This window comes from Eriocheir sinensis, chromosome 11, assembly GCF_024679095.1.
Source record: "Eriocheir sinensis breed Jianghai 21 chromosome 11, ASM2467909v1, whole genome shotgun sequence".
NCBI classification, from domain to species: domain Eukaryota; kingdom Metazoa; phylum Arthropoda; class Malacostraca; order Decapoda; family Varunidae; genus Eriocheir; species Eriocheir sinensis.
This window is the reverse complement of record NC_066519.1, coordinates 10,518,867-10,542,966: the sequence shown is the minus strand read 5'-3', so window position 1 is coordinate 10,542,966 and position 24,100 is coordinate 10,518,867. Positions and strand designations below refer to the sequence as shown.

Sequence of the window (24,100 nt, the reverse complement as noted above, 5' to 3'; positions counted from 1 at the left end):
ACCTCACACATCTCTATTGGACAGAGTGGAGTCTAAAGCCCCGTTCACACTGTGCCGACTCTGGGCCACGACAACCCAGCGACTTTTCCATTTGACAAGTTGGTTCCCTCGCTCCAATATGGGGGGGGAGGTTTCATTGGCTTCATGGTGTCATGCCGACTGTCTTGGACATTTGGCCAACTAGTTGCCAGCATGTCGTGCTAACCCTCACGACTCCAGACTCCCGTCACGATGTCGGCGTAGCATTCGGCAAAAGTCTCAAGACCTCTTTCAAGACATGCCCGACTCTTTCACATCAACACCCAAGACCTCGTGTACCCTAGAGTCGTGGGTAGTTGTGGCCCAGAGTCGGCCCAGTGAGCCCTGTTCATTGCCAACTCTGGGCCACGAGAACCCAGCGACTTCTGCATTTGACAAGTCGGCTCCCAAGCCCGAAGAATTTTTTGGCGTCTTGGTGTCGGCTACCATGATTGCCGACTGTCTGGAACATTCGGCAAACTAGTTGGCAGAATGTCTGCGACATTCTGCCAACTAGTCTCAAGACGAGCCTTAGCGGTCAATTTTAGAAATGGCGCCATGTCTACGACAACCACGAATCTGCCGACCGATTGACCGACAGTCTTGACGGCCTTGACGGCAGTCTTCCAGATTGTCTGTCAACTGGTTGGCCTACGGTGTTCCTGACGGTCTTCCCGACTGTCTTGGCGGCAGCTTTGCTATTCCTTAAAATACGGAATCTCTTTATATTCGAGAATGAAATGTATCGTTCCGTTTTGAACCAATAAGGGACGGCATTTGTTCCGTACAGTATTTTGTTATCTGAATGGTCACGCAGATAAATTTAAGTATCTTAAAATTGTAGTGAGCACATTTTTCGGTTAATCACAAAACCAGCCCGTAAAATTTGTCAAAGGTTCGTCCTAAAATACGTGTAAAATACGCAACGTAACGTCTCTCCCCTCTCCCTCTTGCCTCCACTAGCAGCGTGCTGCGGCTGTCACTCATTGCATGCTCGAAAAAGTTTAGGGTTGCCACCCGTTCCTTTAAATATGTATCCATTTCGTATTGGAGAGTGAGATGATGCATTCCACATGTTTCTGACATCTGGGTTTCAACCCTAGTTGTGTCATTCAACACAAGAGAGATCGAGGCAAAAGGAGTGCGTGCGTACTGTGCGGCTCCCAAGTGTGTGCCAGCGAAACGTAACCATGCCCAGAAGTTGTTATTGTGCTTGTGATTGCAAAACGGAGCTATAAACTTCTTGATAGCGGCAGTGTTAGCCAATATTTCTGAGCCGACAGTGGTCACGAACGTCCTTCATTAGGCGAAGACTGTCGTCACGACAGTCCCTCATCATTCTTAAGTAGTCGGCACAGACGACTGTGCCAACAGGAAACGGTAAAAAAGTGAAAAATGGCCCCGACAGTCGTCACGACCGTCTCAAGACAAGCCGAGACTGTTGACGACAGTCGTCACGACTGCTCCAGACCTCCCTCAGACCTCAACCGGAAATGACGGTTGGTCCAGACTCTTGCCGCCTCTTGTCGTGAAAGTTTAGTGGCATGGAATACTTTTTTGCGCTAACCCTCACGACTCCAGACTCCTGTCAGGACGTTGGCGCAGCATTCGGCAACAGTCTCAAGACCTCTTTCAAGACATGTCCGAGCCTTTCATATCAACACCCAAGACCTCATTTACCCTCGAGTCTTGGGTTGTCGTGGCCCAGAGTCGGCAAAGTGTGAACGGGGCTTTAAAGCCCCCGTTCACACTGTGCCGACTCTGGGCCACGACAACCCAGCGACTTTTCCATTTGAAAAGTTGGTTCCCACGCTCCAAGAAGGGGAGGTGGTTGTATTGGGGTCTTGGTGTCTTGCCGACTGTCTGGGACATTTGGTCAACTAGTTGCCAGCATGTCGCGCTAACCCTCACGACTCCAGACTCCCGTCACGACGTCGGCGCAACTTTCGGCAACAGTCTAAAGACCTCTTTCAAGACATGCCCGACACTATCACATCAACACCCAAGACCTCGTGTACTCTAGAGTCGTGGGTAGTCGTGGCCTAGAGTCGGCACAGTATGAACGGGGCTTAAGGTTGTTCGTCTCATCAGCTCTCCTCCTCTTCCTGATAGTCTTCTAACACTTAAATTCCGTGGCGATGTTGCTTCTCTTTCTATCGTCCATCGATATTTTCACGCTGACTGCTCTTCTGAACTTGCTAACTGCATGCCTCCCCCCATCCCGCGACCTCGCCTTACACGACTTTCTAATCAAGCTCATCCCTATACTGTCCAAACCCCTTATGCAAGAGTTAAGCAGCATCTTCACTCTTTCATCCCTCATGCTGGTAATCTCTGGAACAATCTTCCTTCATCTGTATTTCCTCCTGCCAACGACTTCAACTCTTTCAAGAGGAGGGTATCTGGACACCTCTTTTCCCGAAATTGACCTCTCTTTTTGGCCTCTCCTCTGTACTCTATTCAGTAGCAGTAAGTAGCGGGCTTTTTTTTTTTTGTCACGCCCTTTAACTGTCTCCTTTTCTGTAATATATATATATATATATATATATATATATATATATATATATATATATATATATATATATATATATATATATGAGATATATATTGGGTAGGCGGTGGCTGATTGTTAGCGTGCTGGGCCCACATTCACCGCGTGATGGACGACGCGAGTTCGAATCCCCACGCTACCACCTCGGATTTTTCAGTCACCGCCGAGTGGCTTAAAACTACCCACAAGTTGTCCAGAAGACCACTCATCAACTCTGACTCTAGAGGAAACCGTCCAAGTTAATCAAGAACGAGTTCCGGGGGGCAGCATGAGCCAAGAGAAGATGGCGCCACTATAAACACTTGCCTGCGCCATGACGGGCTGGGGCCGACTACCATCCAGGCCCCTCAAGCAAGCCTACCGGCGCTCAAGGCGTAGACGTAAAATATATATATATATATATATATATATATATATATATATATATATATATATATATATATATATATATATATATATATATATATATATATTCCATAATTAAAGCACCGTTCAGTATGGTAGACATACCTTTATACCATGATCATCATTTAGCATCGTTTTCCAATTTACGAAATAGTGGCTGTATCATATTAATTATGTTAACATTTTGTTTGTATTATTTTTGCACAGGCCGATCTAGGACAAGAGGAGGACTTTGAAGAAGCCAAGAGAAAGGCCACTAAGCTGGGGGCTACTGAGGTGAGCTTATATTATTGCTGTATGCTATTATTAGTCAATCCATAGTAATGTAGCGAGTGCTACTTCAGGCAGTCCAACTTCTTAGTTCAGGAAAGGGAGAACCAAATACGGCGATGTTCTGACAGCAACTGATTTATTAGTGAGATACATATACAGCTATTTACAGGGTGCTACAGAATCAGCATGGATCTAGTGCATAGACTCCGCGTCCCTCCCGTCGTGATTGGGTTTGTAGCGAAGCCCGCTAAAATACTCCCCTCTCAACAAAAAGTGCCGTTGCACGGGAGAGGGGACGGCCCGCCCTGGAGAGTCGTACAGGAGGGGGGTCGTCGTCTCGAAGGTATGCTGGCTTGAGTCGTTCGATGGAGACCCAGTCGTCGCTGCCCTCTATACGAAGCAGGAAAGATTTCTTCTTTCTTTGGATGACTTCTGCTCGCCGGAACCAGATATGTGCGTCGATCGTAGAGAAGGTCGGTAGCTTGACTTGTGCGGCTTCGGCTGGGTTGGCGTCTGCGAGTGTTGGTGGAGGCGTATCCATTGTGACGAGAGGCGAGGGAGCAGCTTGCGTCACTCCTGGGTTACCAATGTAGCGGGTGCTACTCCAGGCAGTCCAACTTCTTAGTTCAGGAAAGGGAGAACCAAACACGGCGATGTTCTGACAGCAACTGATTTATTAGTGAGATAAATATACAGCTATTTACAGGGTGCTACAGAATCAGTATGGATCTAGTGCATAGACTCCGCGTCCCTCGCGTCGTGATTGGGTTTGTAGCGAAGCCCGCTACAGTAATGGTAAAAACAATATGACTTTTGGCGAGCAATCATTAGTACCAAAATATTGAATATAAACAGAGTAAATATAAAAATCTTCGTAATGAAAAGTGGGCGATTTAAAAAAATAATATTGGATAATGTTTTTGATAATTGAAGAAGATAGAAAAGGGGAAGAGGGACTAATATATCTTCTAGATCAATTTTCCGAGCTGTACATGATCTAAACGTAATAAAGGTTACTAAGCAGTTCTGCATTTGGTTTAGATAGTATAAAGGAACAGTTACAAAGTAATCTTGTGAAGGACTGTTATTAAGATGTGATTCATAAATTTAACAGCAGTAAATCTACCGGCGTCAAAACTACGAAGCGTTAATTTGGTGATTATTGAACGTTTGTTGCAGAAAGGCCGGGGCTCGAATTCCGGACAGGCTCCCAATATTAGCGACTGAATGAGTGGAGGATCCTCGAATTCCTTAAGCTTTTTTTTCTCTTGTTTTCTCTCCTTCCTGTTCATGCTACTTATTTTGGTATGCGGGAGATTTATTCCCTCAGGGGTCCTGCCCCTGCCTTATGACCAGCAACCATTAGAACCACTGATTTCGGTTGGTTAGGGAAAGGCCTGTTCCCAGCAAAACTCTCACCAAGCCCAAAGCAAATCAGGAGGTGGAGGTCGGGGTAGTGGCGCTAGCCTAAATCCCAATCCGGTTGTGCTGGGGGCCCGACCACGCGAAAGACACCCTCGCTGGACCCGCATCAGGCAACCCTGCCATCAGTAACATGGAAACATGGAAACATGGACTAGCAGGCAGCAGAAAGCCTGTTGGCTCATAACTAGGCTGCCTGCGTTCAGTGATTTAATCAATCCGTTTGCCACAGGAGTGGCTTGCAGGGAAGGATTAAAGCACTTGTGTACCTACTCTTGGGAACGTTCAGTTCACACCCGTTGCAGCAAAGTGGCGATCAATGCGTTTCTTGAAGGAGTTGATGGTCTCTGCGCTAACCACTTCTGCAGGAAGGCTGTTCCAGTGGCGAACAACTCTATTCGAGAAATAACTCCTGCCGATGTCGGTATTGCATCGCTTTGCTTGAATTGTTTTTTCCGTTGTTTCTTGTTCTCTGGTTAGTTTGTAGCGTGAAGAGTTTGGAGTGATCAACGTTGCTGAGCTTGTTCAGGTACTTAAAGACTTGTATCATGTCTCCCCGCAGTCGTCTCTTTTCCAACGTGAAGAGGTTGAGTCGCTCGAGTCGATCTTCATAGGGTTTCGTCCTCAGTGATGGTATCATCTTCGTGGCGCGGCGCTGTACTCTCTCAAGTAATTCAATGTCTTTCCTGTAATTAGGAGACCAGAATTGCACGGCGTATTCCAGGTGGGGCCTTACCAGCGAATTATATAAGGATAACATAACTCCCGGCGTCTTGTATTCGAAGTTCCTCGATATGAACCCAAGCATTGTATTGGTTTTCTTACAGGCGGACTTGCAGTGTTTTGTTTGTTTCAAGTCACTGCTGATGGTGACCCCGAGGTCTCTTTCCTCTTGCACAACATGTAGTGGTTCGCCACCCATGTGGTATATGTGGTTGCTGTTTCTGGATCCGATATGCATTACTTTACATTTGGTAGTGTTGAAGGACATCTGCCATTTTTCTAACCAACGAGTGATTTGGTCCAGGTCTCTGGATAATTTCGCAGTCTGCCGTCGTGAGGGCCTTCCCACCCACCTTTGTGTCGTCGGCAAATTTTGAAAGATTGGATTTTAATCCTAGTTCTAGGTCGTTGATATATAAGATGAAAAGTATGGGTCCCAGCACTGACCCCTGTGGCACTCCACTTGTGACCGGGAGCCACTCGGAGGCCTGTCCGTTGAGTACAACTCGTTGTTTTCTTTCAGTGAGCCAGTCTTTGATCCACGCTGTCAGATCGTCGCCTAATCCCGCCGACTTAAGTTTCTTGAGGAGTCTTTCATGTGGCACTTTGTCAAAGGGGTGCAGAGGAAAACCTACGGGACACCCGAAATTCATAGCTCCTCTTTTTTTTATTTTATCTTTGTATAGATGACGGGGAGGTGCAAAAGCGGCGCCCGATAAATTTTCGGAAGCTTCTGCAAGTTGGCTTCTTGAACGTCTTAAGCCTCTCAAGGGATCAGTATTTGCCTTATCTCTCGAATGAACTCAGAGAGTTGAAAGTACAGTCGGCAAAAAAAGTATCGAACACCCAATAGTCGACTGAATAGACTTTGAGCGAAATCTATAGACATGGTGTTGTGTTGGAAAGGTGGGTGCCAATAGGTAGACTCGAGCCACTGGTACCTACCGAGCCGACACAAAACCATGTCAATAGGATTCGCTCAAATTCTGTTCAATCGACTATACATAATATAATGGGGCTCTCAGGGACGAGAAGGCCTGACAGTAGTGGATGGTGCACCTATTACAGATCGGGCATGAGCAATGGTGCCCGTCCTAAGGAGCCATTTGTAGTTCCGGTTACTCCGATTGATGAGGGTATATTGCCAGTGAGGCTGATGCACACCTTTGAGGTATGTCACTTGTTGTAGTGAATGCTATCACCGAAATGTGTGAAACTGAAGACAAAGTATCCTACGCTAAACTCGACTCCATATTACACCAGTGTCCCTCTCTGGGCACACTGCTTCCTAGACTTTATTGTAAAAGTTATAATTCATATGTTATTGATTAATGAAAAAAAAAAAAAAAAAGTACAAAATGAAGAGGGTTAGGGACTGGTTGCTCTCGGATATCGTAGTATGGTAGCGTTGATGGTCGTATGAAGGGCAGGGGTGCTGTGGGGTGCAGTGTGGGGCGCACAGTGGACATAAATATAATTTGTTTCAGCATTTTTTTTTTTTTAAGCTCAAATGAACCTCCGGTTAGTCCGTGAGTTAGGTTATATCTGATGGCGATTTACTAGCAGAGTGTTGTTACTTGGGTCTGGTTTTTCATGTTTCAAGCTTAGGAGTGATGTGCTAAGTAACTGATCGGCTGGGAGATGGTGGCAGGGTAATCTTCTGCACAGCCTTGTTTTCCACCTGAGTGATAAAGCTTTACAAAATCACTGCCACCAGAACAGACCTTTCTCTGCGTGTCAGCAGAGTTGGTAGACAGTCTAGACGATCGTGTTAACGAAGCATTTAGCCACCACTACCTCCATTGTCAGTAAAAACACACTTGTCTATTTTGTCAGTAGTGTCACTGCATTACATATTAATAGAAAATTATGATGAATAAGGTATCTGAGTTTCAGAAGTAATCGGAAACGGATATGTATAGTTGGGAAGGGAAGGGTAACCAAGTTGACCCATGGCCACTACAGACAATGATTAATGCATTAACAGACCTAAGGATTGATATGTGTGCAGATGACTACCTGAAACTAGGCAGGAAATGCTTCTAGGCAACATTTCCTGTACTCTGCATATTTTATTTTCAGGTGGTGGTGCAGGATCTCCGTCGTGAGCTTGTGGAAGACTTTGTGTGGCCAGCCGTGAGTGGTGGTCTTATATACGAGGATCGCTACCTTCTAGGAACCGCACTCGCCCGGCCATGCATCACCCGTGCCCTCGTTGCGCTTGCCAAGAAAGTAAAAGCGGGTAAGCAAAAAGGGAGAATGTTGTACAATAAGAAACGGACATTTTTGGGGGGAGGAAAACAAATGAGATCCTCCTATGGCCATCATTTCACTGGATGTTTTCATGCTTATGCCCAGTGAACCCTACACTATGGATTGGGAACTTGCCCCAGCCCTGTCATAAGCCGCGAATTTTGGAAAATCAACGGCTTTGGTGCGAATCGCCTTAACTCCCTTACTTCTGGGGCTACAGAAATGTTTTTGGTATCAATCGACGACAAAATGAAAGGGCTATATTTTGTAATAAATGACCTCGCTCAAAAAGCGACTCAAAAAGGGTAAAAAATCGAATAAATTCGCAAAAAAAAAAGAGTTCCCAACCTTGAAACCCACTACTTTTATTGAAATTTTAAATAAAAAACTTATTTAACAAATAATTTAGCCCTACCAATGTGGTTGCCAATATGATCCATAACATTTCCCTACTCCCAGTAGTTTCGTCGCTAGAGCTCGAAACGTAAACCCTTTTGAGAGCGATTTTGACGAACTCCAGACACTTTGCCGTTTTTGTCTAGTGTGGCATTGCAATTGCCTGTAGAAGGCTGTAATTTGGCATGTAGCCCCTCTTGGCAATGTAGTTTGACCAGCTCGAAGGGTGTTTTAATAGCTCGATTCCATGTGTGTCGTCGAGCCGTCACAAATAGCCTGTTTTTCGGCCTTTTTGCCGCGATTTGGACACGTCCTAGTTTTTTGCTTATAACTTTATATATTTATTTAGTGCATTCCAATGTTTTTTTCTGATTATTAATCTGTATTAACAGAGCTTTTATTTGCCACCAAGCACGCTTTCCTAGCTTCAGTAGTTATTGCTCGAGCTTGACCAGAAGTCGCGACGAAAATTCGCCGAATCTGACTCATTTCACGCGTCTCGACGAAAAATCTTCCTGACGCCACAAAAAATAATATATCTGCATATAAATTCATATATGAACACTTCAATATGTTGACTTTCTTGTATTAAAATAATTTTAAGATATCTATATAAAAAGTTGCAATTTTTATATAATCATTTCACTATATAAATCAACCTATATTAAGCGCCTATTATACATATTATTTTTTGTATTTTATTTAGTACTCAACCCTATTTCTTCCCATTTATGAATAATACATTTAATTTGCTTTCTTTTGATACCAAATATATATATATATATATATATATATATATATATATATATATATATATATATATATATATATATATATATATATATATATATATATATATATTAAATATGAAAACAATATATTATTCAAAATAAATAGACATGTATAAAACAAAATAAAAGAATGATTTTATGTAAAATTTTATGAATATCATAAAATATTGAGTGTTCAGCGTCAGAGGAGAGCTAAAATTCCTGAGCTGTGAAGAACAAACTACATGTTATTGAAACTTCAATAAAAAATGAGCAAATTGAAACTCTTTGCAGGCTTTTCGATCATTTGAAGTATTCATGTAAAGGGAAAGAGGCAAGAACTCCAACTAAGAAACGGACTATAGACCATTATCTCTCTCTCAAAAAAAAAAAAAAAAATAATAATTACATTAAGAACACACCTCGAAGGCAACAGTCTCCTTTATCCACTTCAATTCGGCTTCCGCACCCGACGAGGAGCAACACATGTCCTCGCTCGTGCAACGGGGGATATTGCACAAAACAAAGCCAAGAAAAGGCAATGTCATGTTGTCCTGGGGGACAATAAGAAGGCATGTGGCCAAGTGTGGTACCTATGTTTAAAGTACAGAATATGCCCCTTGGACTTCCAATCTCTCTAAGAAGGTTATTGTGCGACTTTCTAAATGCAAGAAAGGTGAGGGTAAAGATAGGAAATCACGTGGGAGACAGCTTTAGCCTACCAAAGGGCAGCGTGTTATCCTCCGACAACATTCGCCCAACGTAATTCGCCACAGTGCAGTGGTGTTCCACAGGGCCCTGTCCTATCTCCCACTCTTTCCTTATTATTCATCATTGATCTTCTTCCTTCAACAAACTGTCCTATCCACTCTTACTCTGCTGACTCTACTCTACATTATTCAACTTCTTTCAACAGAAGACCCTCCCAACAGGAATTACAAGACTCCAGACTTTAGGGTGCAGAACGCTTAACCTCAGACCTTGCTATCATTTCTGATTGGGGCAGGAGGAACCTGGTGTCCTTCAACCCCACAAAAACTCAAATTCTCCACCTATCAACTCGACACAATCTTCCAAACACCTATCCTCAGTTGTTACCTTCTACAATAAACATCCTCGGCCAATCGTTAACTCAAAATCTCAACTGGAAATTTCATGTCTCTCCTACTAAATCAGCTTCCTCGAGGTTGGGCGTTCTGTATTGTCTCCGCCAGTTCTACTTCCCCGCACAGATGCTTCCACATATAAGGACCTTGTCAGCCCTCATATGAAGTATGCATCTCGTGTGGGTGGGCTCCACACACACAGCTCTTTTGGACAGAGTGGAATCTAAGGCTCTTCGTCTCAGCAGCTCTCCTCCTCTTACTGACAGTCTTCTACCTCTTAAATTCCGCCGCCATGTTGCCTCTCTATCTTCTATTCATAATTTCACGCTAACTGCTCTTCTAAACTTGCTAACTGCATGCCTCCCCCCTTTCCGCGGCTGCGCTGCACTCGACTTTCTACTCTAGCTCATCCCTATACTGTCCAGACAACTTATGGAAGAGTTAACCAGCATCTTCATTCTTTCATTCCTTACACTGGTATACTCTGGAACAGCCTTCCTTCGTCTGTATTTCCTCCTGCCTATAACTTGACCTCTTCTAAGAGGAGAGTATCGAGACACCTCTCCACCGGATATTGACCTCTCCATTGGCCACTCTACTTTTCTCTTATATAGGAGAAGTGATTAGCGGGCTTTTTTCTACACTCTCTTTTTGTTGCTCTTGAGTTGCTTCCTTTACTGTAAAAAAATAAAAAAGAGACATCCCCCACCACACAGAGGAACAAACAAAACGATCTCCGAAGACGTAACTCAAATCATAAGCTACCGAGAACGATCATTAACAACAGCACAAGGAAAAGTCAAAGACGAAATCGAGGTAATAAACAGCTATGAACAGAAATGGAAGATCCTAACAAACTCCAACTAATTTACATTATTAAGAATTCGTTCAATAAATCAGACTCAATCACTGCCAGCGACGTACACCCTTCTAAAGACAAATGAAGGATTATCGGATGAACGATCTCCAAAAGAGGCTACCATTACCACTTTCAGCAGAGGAAGACATACGCCACCCAAACATTGAAGAAACTATAAACTATAAATAACAACTCACTGCTGAACAACTGACCTAAAATCAACCACACCAACAACGCCTTCCCCAGCAGTCTCTACTAATCAAACTACGCACCTAACCCCCAATTTCACCAAGTTCGTGAACTTACAACAATTAGGAAGCATGATAAAACAAAAAACAACACCCATCAGAGCACACTACAACCACAAAGGCTCAATAGACAAACAAACACATCCACACAATCCACACGACATCCCTCCACATTAATGAATAAAACTAGGCAAGGTGGACAGCCGACCAAACTGTAACCCCTTAACTGCTTCATTCTTAATGCCTTTCCTTCCCTATACTACCCTCTTCCCTTCCCCCCACCTCTTCTAAAAAAATAGTCTGCAACCCCATGAAAAACCACCCTGTGTCCCCAGTTTCTGTTTCACTGTTGTCTCATTAACACCAGAGTAGTTTAGTATGCTCTCTAAAGACAAATTACCAGACTTTCAGGGACGCTATACAAGGCAAATATGTGGGAGGACTAAGGCTAAGGGCGTGCCAATCCATCCTTAGGGTCTGGTGTACCCAGTGGAGAGGTTATTCAGGTCCAAGGAAAATATGATACAGCTCGGGGTAGTTCTGTGCGCTGCGAGGCACAACCAGAAAGGCCTGCCCCTCCCAGAAGCCAAACCAGATGTAAATAAATTAGCAAGCCAGGCAAAGCGGAAATATGACGAAAATAGGTACTGCTGCCATTTTTATAACTCATCTGAATCCTTTTTTTACTTACATAAACAGCAGAAAAGGAGATCAGAAGTGGGATTGGAACCTTAACCCACAGTGCGGGTGACTTAGTGACAAGGTCAACATATTATTCACATGGAGATTTATTTTTTCTTCAGGATCCAATGCTGTTCAGAATGCAATACGGTTCGAGTGTTGCTACATCCAATTTCAGCGATGACATTATCATTGATAACCTCATTTTTACCTTGCCCAACTTTGAAATAACTGTTTACATTATGACTACGTACCATCACCACATACTACGACTAGGTCAGGACATTCGTCTGCGCCACTAACAGGATGGAGCCGCCCAAAGAGACCCCTCAGAAAAGCCTACCGACAGCACCTAAAAAAGAAAAGAAAAAAAATATTGAATGACATTCCGTTGTAGACTGTAGACTGGCACTTTTTAGTAATAGTATAAATAAGGAAACGATATCCAACCTTTGCAGAACTGCCAAACAACAAGCTTGCCGCTTGTCGCCGGAGGCTGTCTGTTAACATGCAGTTCCGAATTAAGTTTCGTTATAAATATCATCCAAAGTTATCTTTAACAGTTTTAGACAAACAATGATTAGTAAATATGTAAATATATTATATTTCATCAATATAATCTGAAACGTTCAAACTCTAAAAAGGTTTTGTGAAGAATACAGTCAATTTACTGCACGTTAGAACAAGAAGAAAACGAGATTTTCACCTACAGGTCATATGACACTGACTGTAATCAAGGATTCACAACACGACGTCTGAAACGAGATATCCTGTTTCTCTAGTTTTTTTTCAGCTCTTATGAGGACCTTTACACAATTTAAGACGTGCCAGAGTACACTACATCATAATCAATTGCTATTCATATTCACGCAGCTAGGTAGTGAATGCAAAGTATACACATAAATAACTAGCTGAGAAACATGAAACAGGCAGTCACCTTCAGTGGTTCAAGGAAATACGATTGAATAATATATAATAAACAAACTCGACCGCGACTTAGTCCATCTTAAACTGCATAGTATTCATGGCCATTTAATGAAGTCTGAACACTACGGCCCGTATGATCGGGAATCTCTCTCTCTCTCTCTCTCTCTCTCTCTCTTTCTGTGTGTGTGTGTGTGTGTGTGTGTGTGTGTGTGTGTGTGCGCGCGCGCTCCTGCACTTAATGACATTCGATAAAGAGTACAGGGATACCAGAAAATACGGCATTATCTCTCTCTCTCTCTCTCTCTCTCTCTCTCTCTCTCTCTCTCTCTCTCTCTCTCTCTCTCTCTCTCTCTCTCTCTCTCTCTCTCTCTTTATGTGTGTGTGTGTGTGTGTGTGTGTGTGTGTGTGTGTGTGTGTGTGTGTGTGTGTGTGTGTGTGTGTGTGTGTGTGTGCTCCTGCACTTAATGACATTCGATAAAGAGTACAGGGATACCAGAAAATACGGCATTATCTCTCTCTCTCTCTCTCTCTCTCTCTCTCTCTCTCTCTCTCTCACACACACACACACACACACACACACACACACACACACACACACACACACACACACACACACACACACACACACACACACACACACACACACACACGTCATTTAAATAAGGCTTCCTTGACCATCAGGTTTCAGCTCTAGGATCCGCCTCTCATGTATACATAAGGGTCCCTAGTTTATTTCCTCAAAGTGTCTTCTTAGCCCCTCGTAATCAGCTCCTGTACATTCTGGCACCAACGCAGGGTTGAGTTCATGGACTACCGCCTAGTCTAACTTAAACTTATCTCCCTATGATCACTTCAACCTAGCTCTCCACCAACCTCAAGTTCACTGATCATCGTTGTTAGTTAAGCCTAAGTATAAAATGTTCCTACCTCTGCTGGGCTCAGTTACAATAGCTTGAGGAAATTATCTTGTAGTACTTTCATAAAATCCTCGTATGCTAGATCTCCCAGCACGCTTTCCCAGTCTATATATCTATCGTTGAAATCCCCCATTATGCAGACATTTTTGCTCCTGCTCGCCCGGCCAACCTCTTGTAGTATGTGTGTCGTGCTTGCTAAGGTAGGGTGACCTGTAAAGAAGCCCTAGATTTAGTTTGTCTTTCCCTTTGTGGACGTCCACCCAAACTGATTCTGAGTCGCCGTTTGTTTCGGCAGAATTTTTAGCGGAACATTTAAGTGTACCTTTAACATAAAGTGCAATCCCTCCTCTCCTTCCATTTCTATCTTTATGAAACAACTGATAACTACCTATTTCCAAATCCGACATGAAGTTTTTGTTTGCAGTATCCACCCATGTTTCCATGATTGATATAATGCCGAATTCCTCCACCCATGCTTTCCCCCTCAGTAGATCTTTTTATTCCTGAGACTCCTAATGTTGGTAAAATAGGCCGTTAGAGTCGGTTAGACCATCCTTTGATACACCCTTTCGATTAATCCTGACCACCCTAGTCAAAGTCTTCGATTAACAGCCACTTATCTTACTCTGTACACCCCTCTCGCCTATCTTAATATATATATATATATATATATATATATATATATATATATATATATATATATATATATATATATATATATATATATATATATATATACAATTGAATATAATTAATACAATAAATTTACATATTTATACACATTCATAGATAGACAGACATAAAATGTGTGTGTGTGTGTGTGTATGTGTGTGTGTGTGTGCTCCTTCACTCAGCGACATTCGATAAGTAGTACAGGGATACCGGAATACACTCTATTATATCTTCCCTCCCCCCTTCTCTCTCTCTCTCTCTCTCTCTCTCTCTCTCTCTCTCTCTCTCTCTCTCTCTCTCTCTCTCTCTCTCTCTCTCACGCACAAAAATAAAAATAAAATAGAACACTGCTTTGTCACTCAGTTAATCGCGCAGTTTTCCTCTACAGGTTTCGTCTCGCATGGGGCCACCGGCAAAGGCAATGACCAGATACGCTTTGAACTGGCCTGCTACACTCTTTGTCATGATGTTGAGGTGAGCAATGCCTGGGCACGAACGCCCCCCCCCCCCTCTCTCTCTCTCTCTCTCTCTCTCTCTCTCTCTCTCTCTCTCTCTCTCTCTCTCTCTCTCTCTCTCTCTCTCTCTCTCTCTCTCTCTCTCTCTCTCTCTCTCTCTCTCTCTCTCTCTCTCTCTCTCTCTTTGTGTGTGTGTGTGTGTGTGCGTGTGTGTACGTGTGTGTGTGTGTGTCATTCTCTGTCAAAGAGAGGTATGGGAGTCGCTTTTATCTTTATGGCGAGAATAATCACAACAACTCTTGATCCCTGTTATTTCGGCGCCAATTGTAAAGGTAATAGTGTATAAACCAGGGGTATGGGTAACATCAATATAAAACTTAAATGTGGTTATATGTGTGTTAATTAATAAACGTGTAATGATATGGAGTCTATGGCGCCTAACACGCTGGGACAGCGTGCCCACACAACTTGCTTTCCTCCGTCCATGTGCCCCTTCCTCTGACGACGCAGGAGACACTTAATAAACCTGAAAAGAATGACACACACACACACACACACACACACACACACTCACACCGCTCTGATAGCTCAGTCGATAAAGCGCTGTGCTGCCAAACATCGAAACATGGCAGGCAGAGGTTCGAGCCCTGCTCAGGCCGTTTTTTTTTCACCAGACTAGGAGTCGTTACTGTCCCCCCCTTAAGCAAGGGGGATGGGGCATTTGGTGTGTGAGGTCCTGCCAGTGCACAGGGATTGATTAATATGCCTTGTCAGGCTCTAATCGGAAGGGTGCTTGCTGGCGATTGCGAGTCCAACTCGTGATCAGGCCGTAGTTAAACACACACACACACACACACACACACACACACACACACACACACACACACACATAAGCCTGAGTCACACTGACTTTACGACGTGCTAACGACCACCCGCGACCGTAAAATGCTACGATTCACACCGTTTCCCAACCACATAAGTTACCGAGCAGTCGTGCGACCGAACGGCTACCGGCGGTCGTTCAGTTTCCGTCCAGTGGCTGGCCGGAAGGCGACAACAGTAAGCTTTACACCTTGATCTCACACTTGGAGTAATGTCAAGACGGTAACAAGACACCAACCGGTGACCGACAGGCAAGGACCAGTACGCGTCATGTCGCAATGAGGACGACGATCTCCCGTAACGAACTGCTGCTGACGTGCATTGCACAGTCATACACTAGGAGAATGTTTCGTCCATACGGTATTATCAGTTGTTACAGTAATATTATCATCCAGTTATATCACACATTTCCCTTTCTTATTTATGTAAACTATTTGTGAAAAAATAATTACGTATAAAGGTAATGAATGTATTACGTGTTTCACTGCAGCATGTGACGCATGGTTGTGATACCCCGCCATCTGCCGAGACATGCAAAATATGCTCCAAACAATCTTGGTTTAACCTGTATGTTAGTATATATGTTACATTATATTCGTTCCAAAGCATTTCCATTAACCTGGGCAGAGAAGAATATGAAGTTTTCAAACCTTTTTTAAATGGATAAAAGACATTAGCTCCACAGACTCTCAAAGGCTGCTCCGACTCTACATTCCCGCTCAGGCGCATATGAGCTCTGTTTTCAAAGATGGCGCCGTCCAGCCGCTCATTTTCTTTTCTTTTTCAATCATTATATTTTTTCAACAAAGGAGACAGCTCAAGGGCACGAAAAAAAAGCAACAAAAAATCCGCTACTAAAACAAGAGACTTTCGAGGAAAGGCGTAGTTCCCATGCGAAGCACCTTTGAATGTTTTGCATATATGGCCCCGGAACACTTGAGTATCTGTAAAAGAGGGTCTGGGATGAGCTCCGAGAAGCAGAATTAGCCAAATAAGATGGCACCACTATAAAAACTTCCCTGCGCCATTATGGGATGGGGTCAACCACCAAGCTCCGTCAAGAAAGCTTATCACGCCATAGGCGAAACGTAAAAACGAAAAGTAAACGTAGTAGTACTACTACTACTACAAATACTACATCTACTACTACTACTACTACTACTACTACTACTACTACTGCTACTACTACTACTTTTACTATTACTTCTAGTTCTACTACTACTACTAATACTACTAATACTAATAATATTAATAATAATAATAATAATAATAATAATAACGATAATAATAAAACTACTATTTCTACTACTACCACTACTACTGCTACTACTACTACTACTACTTCTACTACTACTACTACTACTACTACTACTACTACTACTACTACTAATAATAATAATAATAATAATAATAATAATAATAATAATAATAATAATGATAATAATAACAATAATAAAAATAATAATACAACTACTCCTACAACTACAACTGTACCGGGCACCTCTAGATCCTTGATAATACGGTTTCATTTTTTCATTCTTCTATCTACCTTTTGCTCTCACTCCTCACTCCTCACAATTTCCTCTTCCCTTTTTACCTTAGTTGTTTCTTTCGAACACTGACATTCTTTATTGCCATCCTTTCATATCCACCTCTTCTTCATATCGGCCGCCTAAAACACAAACTTTACCTTTCAAATATTATACCTTTTCCATTTCTCTCACCTCACTTCTCACTTGCCACCCACCAATGTCCGCTGTTTTTTTTCTTTAACAGTTTTCACGAATCTAGTCCACACCTTGCAATGTCCCGTCCTCCTCTTCATCCCTTCAAGCGTTCATTTATGTTCCCGTTCATGGATCACCTCTCATCTCCGATCCCCCACTCTCAGATAATAGCTCCATGGAAGGACCCAGCTTTCTACAAGAGGTTTCCAGGAAGGCCAGAGCTGTTTCAGTACGCCAAGGAACATGACATCCCACTGCCCGTCACCCCAAAGTCCCCTTGGAGTATGGATGCTAATCTGGTCCACATAAGGTAAGTCGTGGTGGCTCTCGTAGGTGTGATTATAGTCCTAAGAATGACAAAGATGGTTGTTGGTGGCAGGGAACCGGGTAGACATTCAGATCTTGGACCTTTTTTCATACAGTATATGAAACACTCACACATACAAAAAAAAAAAAAAGCCACGCGGGCCTTCCGCACAGAGGATGTTTAGAGTGTTCGAACACAGTTTTTAATTTAGTGCAAGAATTGTATTAAAATTCCTTCCTTCTGAAGATAGTTCATGGTAAATTCTTGCATAAGGGATGTGGAGAGTAGAGAGGTGAGATAGAGTAGACCGTCTTATTTAGCGGTCGCGGGAGTGGTAGGGGCATACAGTTGGCAAGTTCAGAACAGAAGCTAGTATGAAAATATTAACGAAATATCGAGGCAACATTGTGGCGGAAATAATGAGGATATTGACAAAAGGTAGAGATCCAACACTGTGGCGGAATTTAAAAGGAAAATGACTGTCAGTATGATGAGCGGAGCACTGTAGGAGAAAGGCTTTGACTATTCTCTCCAAAATAGTTATGTATCTGGAAATGCCGCCCCCAATACACACACAACCACACACACGTGATCAGGCCGTGGTAAATTACACACACACACACACACACACACACACACACACACACACACACACAACCACACACACGTGATCAGGCCGTGGTAAATTACACACACACACACACACACACACACACACACACACACACACACACACACACACACACACACACACACACACGCATACATGAGATGAGTACTCCGTACAGGGGCGGTCCAGGCCGTTGTATATGGTCAACATCTGAGAAGGGTCAACAACTGGTGGAGGCAATGGAGAACACCAAACCTTGGGAAAGACGGTTTATATAGAAATTAGTTATATAATTTATATTTGAGAATTTGAGTTAAGGATTGGCCAAGAATGTTTAAAGCAAAAGCAAAGGACATTTTTTTTCTTTTTCTAAAGAATACGGGATAGAGGTCTGGAAAGCTGTGTCGAGTTGCCTGACCTATTAAGCTCCATATTTTTATAAGTATCGCTCTCCCACTACGACTATTTCCAAAGTCCAGGTAGAAGATTAACAGTTTTTCATGGGTGGCTGGTGGCTGAATGGCATGGCATGGCATGGCATTTGTTAAATAAGGTTTTAAAAATTCAGAAAAAAATTAGTAAGTTTCAAGGTTGGGAGCTCAATTTTTTTTTCAGAGTCGTTTTTTTGCGATTTTTTCTACCCTTTCGAGTCTGTTTCTGAGCCCGGTCGCTTATTACAAACTATAGCCCTTTCATTTTGCCGTCGACTGATACCAAAAACATATATGTAGCCCCAGAAATAAAGGAGTTATGGCGATTCGCACCAAAGCGGTTGATTTTCCAAAATTCGCGGCTTTATGACAGGGCTGGGGCAAGTTTCCGATCCATAGTGTAGGGTTCACTGCTCAGACCTAACTATTATTTCCGATTGGGACAAGAAGAACCTCGTGTCCTTCAACGCCTCAAAAACACAGTTTCTCCACCTATCCACTCGACACAATCTTCCAAACAACTATCCCCTATTCTTTGACAACACTCAGCTATCACCTTCTTCAACTCTAAACATCCTCGGTCTATCCTTGACTCAAAATCTCAACTGGAAACTTAACATCTCTTCTTTTACTAAATCAGCATCCTCGAAGCTGGGCGTACTGTATCGTGTCCGCCAGTTATTTTCCCCAGCACAGTTGCTATCCATTTACAGGGGCCTTGTCCGCCTTCGTATGGATTATGTATCTCATGTGTGGGGGAGCTATACTCACACAGCTCTCCTTGACAGAGTGGAGTCTAAGGCTCTTCGTCTCATACTCCTCATACCTCCTCTTCTACCTCTTAAATTCCGCCACCATGTTGCCTCTCTATCTTCTATCCATATTTTCATGCTGACTGCTCTTCTGAACTTGCTAATTGCATGCCTCCCCTTTTCCCGCGGCCCCGCTGCACACGACTTGCTACTCATGCTCATCTGTATACTGTCCAAACCCCTTATGCAAGAGTTAACCAGCGTCTTCATTCTTTCATCCCTTACACTGGTGAACTCTAGAACAATATTTCTTCATCCTCCTGCCTACGACTTGAACTCTTTCAAGAGGAGGGTATCAGGACACCTCTCCTCCCGGAATTGACCTCTCTTTTGACCACTCTGTAATTTTTTAGGAGCAGCAAGTAGCGGGCTTTTTTTTTTCATTTTTGTTTTTTTGTGCCCTTGAGCTGTCTCCTTTGCTGTAAAAAAAAATTCACTTTTTCATCTCTCTCTCCTCTCCTTAACCCTGACGACAGCACCGCCGTCTCATCTATCTCTAAGGCTGAACTCTTCTCTCAAACTTTCTGTGACAACTCCACTCTGGACGATTCTGGGCATATTCCTCCTACTCATCCCCCCCCCTGACTCCTTTATGTCTGTTATTAAGATTCTAAAGGGTGATGTTTTCTATGCCCTCTCTGGCCTCAATTCTCAGAAGGCTTATGAACCTGATGGAGTGCCTCCTATTGTCCTTAAAAACTGTGCTTCCGTGCTGACACCCTGCCTGGTCAAACTATTTTGCCTCTGCCTGTCAACATCTACCTTTTCTTCCTGCTGGAAGTATGCCTTCATACAGCCTGTGCCTAAGAAGGGTGACCGATCCAATCCCTCAAACTACCGCCCTGTTTTTGTTTGTTTTTTTACGTGTACGCCCATAGCGCCGGTAGGCTCTCTTGAGGGGACTGGATGGTAGTCTGCCCCACCCCGTCATGGCGCAGGCAAGTGCTTATAGTGGCGCCATCTTCTCTTGGCTCAATCTGACCCCCGGAACTCCTTCTTGATTCACTTGGACGGTTTCCTCTTGAGTCCGGGTTGATGGGTGGTTTTCAGGACAGCATGTGGAGAGTTTTAAGCCACTCGGCGGTGACTGAAAAATCCGAGGTGGTAGCGTGGGGATTCGAACCCGAGTCGTCCATTACGCGGTGAGTTTGGGCCCAGTACGCTACCACTCAGCCACTGCCTATAGCTTTACTTTCCTGCCTATCTAAAGCTTTTGAATCAATCCTTAAGCGGACGATTGAAAAGCACCTATCCACTTCTGACCTTCTATCTGATCGCCATTATGGTTTCCGCAAGGGGCGTTCTACTGGCGATCTTCTTGTTCTCTTAACTGACTCTCGGTCATCCTCTCTTAGCCGTTTCGGTGAAACTTTCTCAGTTGTGCTAGACATATCGAAAGCTTTCGATAGAGTCTGGCACAAGTCTTTGCTTTCTAAACTGCCCTCTTTCGGATTATATCCCACTCTCTTTTCCTTTATCACCAGTTTTGTTTCCGGCCGTTCTATCTCTCCTGTGGTAGACGGTCACTGTTTTTCCCCTAAACCTATCAACAGTGGTGTTCCACAAGGCTTTGTCCTATCACCCGCTCTCTTCCTGTTATTCATTAATGATCTTTCCATAACAAACTGTCCTATCCAATCATAAGCTCATGCCTTCACTCTGCATTATTCAACTTCTTTCAACAGAAGACCCTCTCAATAGGAATTACAAGGCTCCAGACTGGATGCTGCAAACCGCTTAACCTCAGACCTAGCTATCATTTCCGATTGGGGTAAAAGGAACCTTGTGTCCTTCAGTGCCTCAAAAACCCAGTTTCTCCACCTATCAACTCGACAAAATCTTCCAAACACCTATATCCTATTCTTCGACAACACTCAGCTGTCACCTTCTTCAACACTAAATATCCCTGGTCTATCCTTAGCTCAAAATCTCAACTGGAAAGCTTCATAGTTCTTCTCTTTGGGTACGGCCACACTGCACGCGATTTGCTGGGAGGCTAGAGGGTAGCGGGATGCTTAGAGTGTCCTCATCGGAAGAGGGAAAATCGCGCAGGAATTCAGGCATCATGTGCTGGTCACGCCCACTCGGTGCAATGTCACTATCAAAATTCTAAAGAAAATTGCTTCTAAGTGAGGCTGTCTCTGATACTAGATGACCTGGATGTCGGCAGATCTTGCTGGATTCACGACTTTAACAAGCAGCGAGAAAGATGTGGTGAATTCAACAATGTGTATTGTCAAGCTTGCATGTACGACGATAAGTTTTTTGAGTAGCTACGAATGACTCCTGGAACATTCGACTGTTTGCTGAATAAACTGGAAATGCGGCTGACCAAAATGATAACCAACTTCAGAAACAGAGACTGGTCACAACACTGAAGTAAGGAAATGTCTAAAGTAAATCACAGCCACATATACATAGCTTACTGTACATCAAATTTATTAAAGAAAGTAAAGAAATCCGTTAGTGCAATGTAACAATACTGCTGAATAACACCTCAAATATAACTAACAAAAAGAAATATAGCACTTATTATTTCTTCACTACTCATATCTTAGCTGGTGTAGGTGCAGATCGCCCGGCGTCCCGCAAGCCACTGAGCGATTTTATCCGACATGTGGGTTCACGTAGCTGGGAGGGTTGCGGGTGAGCTTGGAGGGAACCCGCTACCCGCGTCCGGTATGGCCACTCGTATTAGATAACACGTGTTTATTCTTGCCTCTGATCCGCTAGGCGTCCCGCTACCCTCTACCCTCCCTGCAAGCCGCGTGTAGTGTGGCCGTACCCTTACTAAATCAGCTTCCTCGAGGTTGGGCGTTTTGTATCGTCTCCGCCAGTTCTTCTCCCCTGCACAAATGCTTTCCATATACAGGGCCCTGTCCGCCCTCGTATGGAGTATGCATCTCACGTGTGGGGGGGCTCCTCTCACACAGCTCTCTTGGACAGAGTAGAGTCTAAGGCTTTTCGTCTCATCAGCTCTCCTCCTCTTACTGGCAGCCTTTTACCTCTTAAATTTCGCCACCATGTTGCTTCTCTTTCTATCTTCTATCAATATTTTCATGCTGACTGCTCTTCTGAACTTGCTAACTGCATACCTCCTCCCCTCCCGCGGCCCCGCAACACACGACTTTCTACTCATGCTCATCCTTATACTATCCAAACCCCTTATACAAGAGTTAACCAGCATCTCCATTCTTTCATCCCCTTCATAGGTAAACTCTGGAACAGTCTTCCTTCGTCTGTATATCCTCCTGCCTATGACTTGACCTCTTCCAAGAAGAGTGTATCAAGACACCTCTCCACCCGAAATTGACCTCTCTTTTGGCTACTCTTTACTTTTTGCTTGTGTGGGAGCGGCGAGCAGCGGGCTTTTTTTTTTTTTTAATACCCTTTTTGTTGCCCTTGAGCCGTATCCTTTGATGTAAAAAAAAAATAATCAATAGTCCCCACAGTGTAAAGGACGTCACAACGTGCACGAAAACGTTCACTGATCTCGCGCCACCCACCTTTTGTGGAGAGGAGAGCAAGGAGTTCTGCACCACATTCCTCGATAATGGCGTTGCAGACCTCAGGCACAAACAGTGATATGATGTTATAAGTTACACGGAAACTGTAGGCCAGTTCATGGTAGCTGATTCCACTTGCTTGAAAACGCAGGGTTATTGCGACTTATATGCCCGGTGACAGCGCCTTTCAAAAATTGGTGTCCTTGGTAAACCTTGCATGGGGTCAACCTCTCGAACAGCTCGTGGAACATGGCAGGATCCATCCGCATGTAGTTCGTGGCGTATCACTGGGACTTCCTCTCCAACTCAACCATTAGGTCATTGTTATTTCTATAGTCAACATGTCGAGCTACCCATGAGAGTACCCAGAACCTTCAATATCTTTTCGTCTATATGACGCGAATACGAGGAAAGCCTTCTCATTATAAACTTGTCGTGCCTGGCGTAGCACGGGCAGGGGCAAGTGAGGTGGAAGTAGGACTGTCATTGTTGGTGTGTACGCTGAAAGGTAAAGGTAAATGTGTGATTGTCGCCATATACTGTGCAGGTTTTTATACGACACATACAGGGCGCCGACCACTGTGGTATCTGTCGGTGTCCAGGTGGTGTCTTGTGGCAGACCATCGCCCTGTTCTCGTTGCCGATGTCTACAGACCGGACAGTGTCGGTCGTGCGTCAAGTGGTCTACTGGACGGCAACCGACATACGACCTTATACGACCGGCCGTCACGGGAGATCGCCGTCCTCACTGCTACAGGCAGCGTACCGGTCGCCGATGATCGGCAACCGATCCTTGCCTGTCGGTTACCGGTCGGTGAATAGTGGACGTCTTGACGTGACTCCAAGTATCCTTCTCTATCCTTCTCTCTGTACCTTTATCTCCAGTTTCCTTTCTAACCGTTCTATTTCTGCCGTGGTAGACGGTCACTGTTCTTCCCCTAAATCTATTAACAGTGGTGTCCCACAGGGTTCTGTCCTATCTCCCACTCTTTTTCTGTTGTTCATTGATGATCTTCTTTCCAAAACGAACTGTCCTATCCATTCCTACGCCGATGATTCCACTCTGCATTACTCAACTTCTTTTAATAGAAGACCCACCCTTCAGGAACTTAACGACTCAAGGCTGGAGGCTGCAGAACGCTTAGCCTC

The 24,100-nt window shown here is 43.9% G+C and overlaps 1 protein-coding gene across 1 annotated transcript in view; it reads left to right on the top strand.

The window, feature by feature from the left end:
• Positions 1-3,172: 3,172 nt before the first annotated feature.
• The window catches only part of LOC126997137 (argininosuccinate synthase-like), a gene marked incomplete at its 5' end in the record, with an annotated part of 41,621 nt that continues 20,693 nt past the window's right edge, over positions 3,173-24,100 (top strand). Inside the window, 4 exon segments of the mRNA XM_050858190.1 lie at positions 3,173-3,250; positions 7,475-7,634; positions 14,610-14,695; positions 17,450-17,595. Coding sequence (XP_050714147.1) covers positions 3,173-3,250; positions 7,475-7,634; positions 14,610-14,695; positions 17,450-17,595 — 470 coding nt within the window.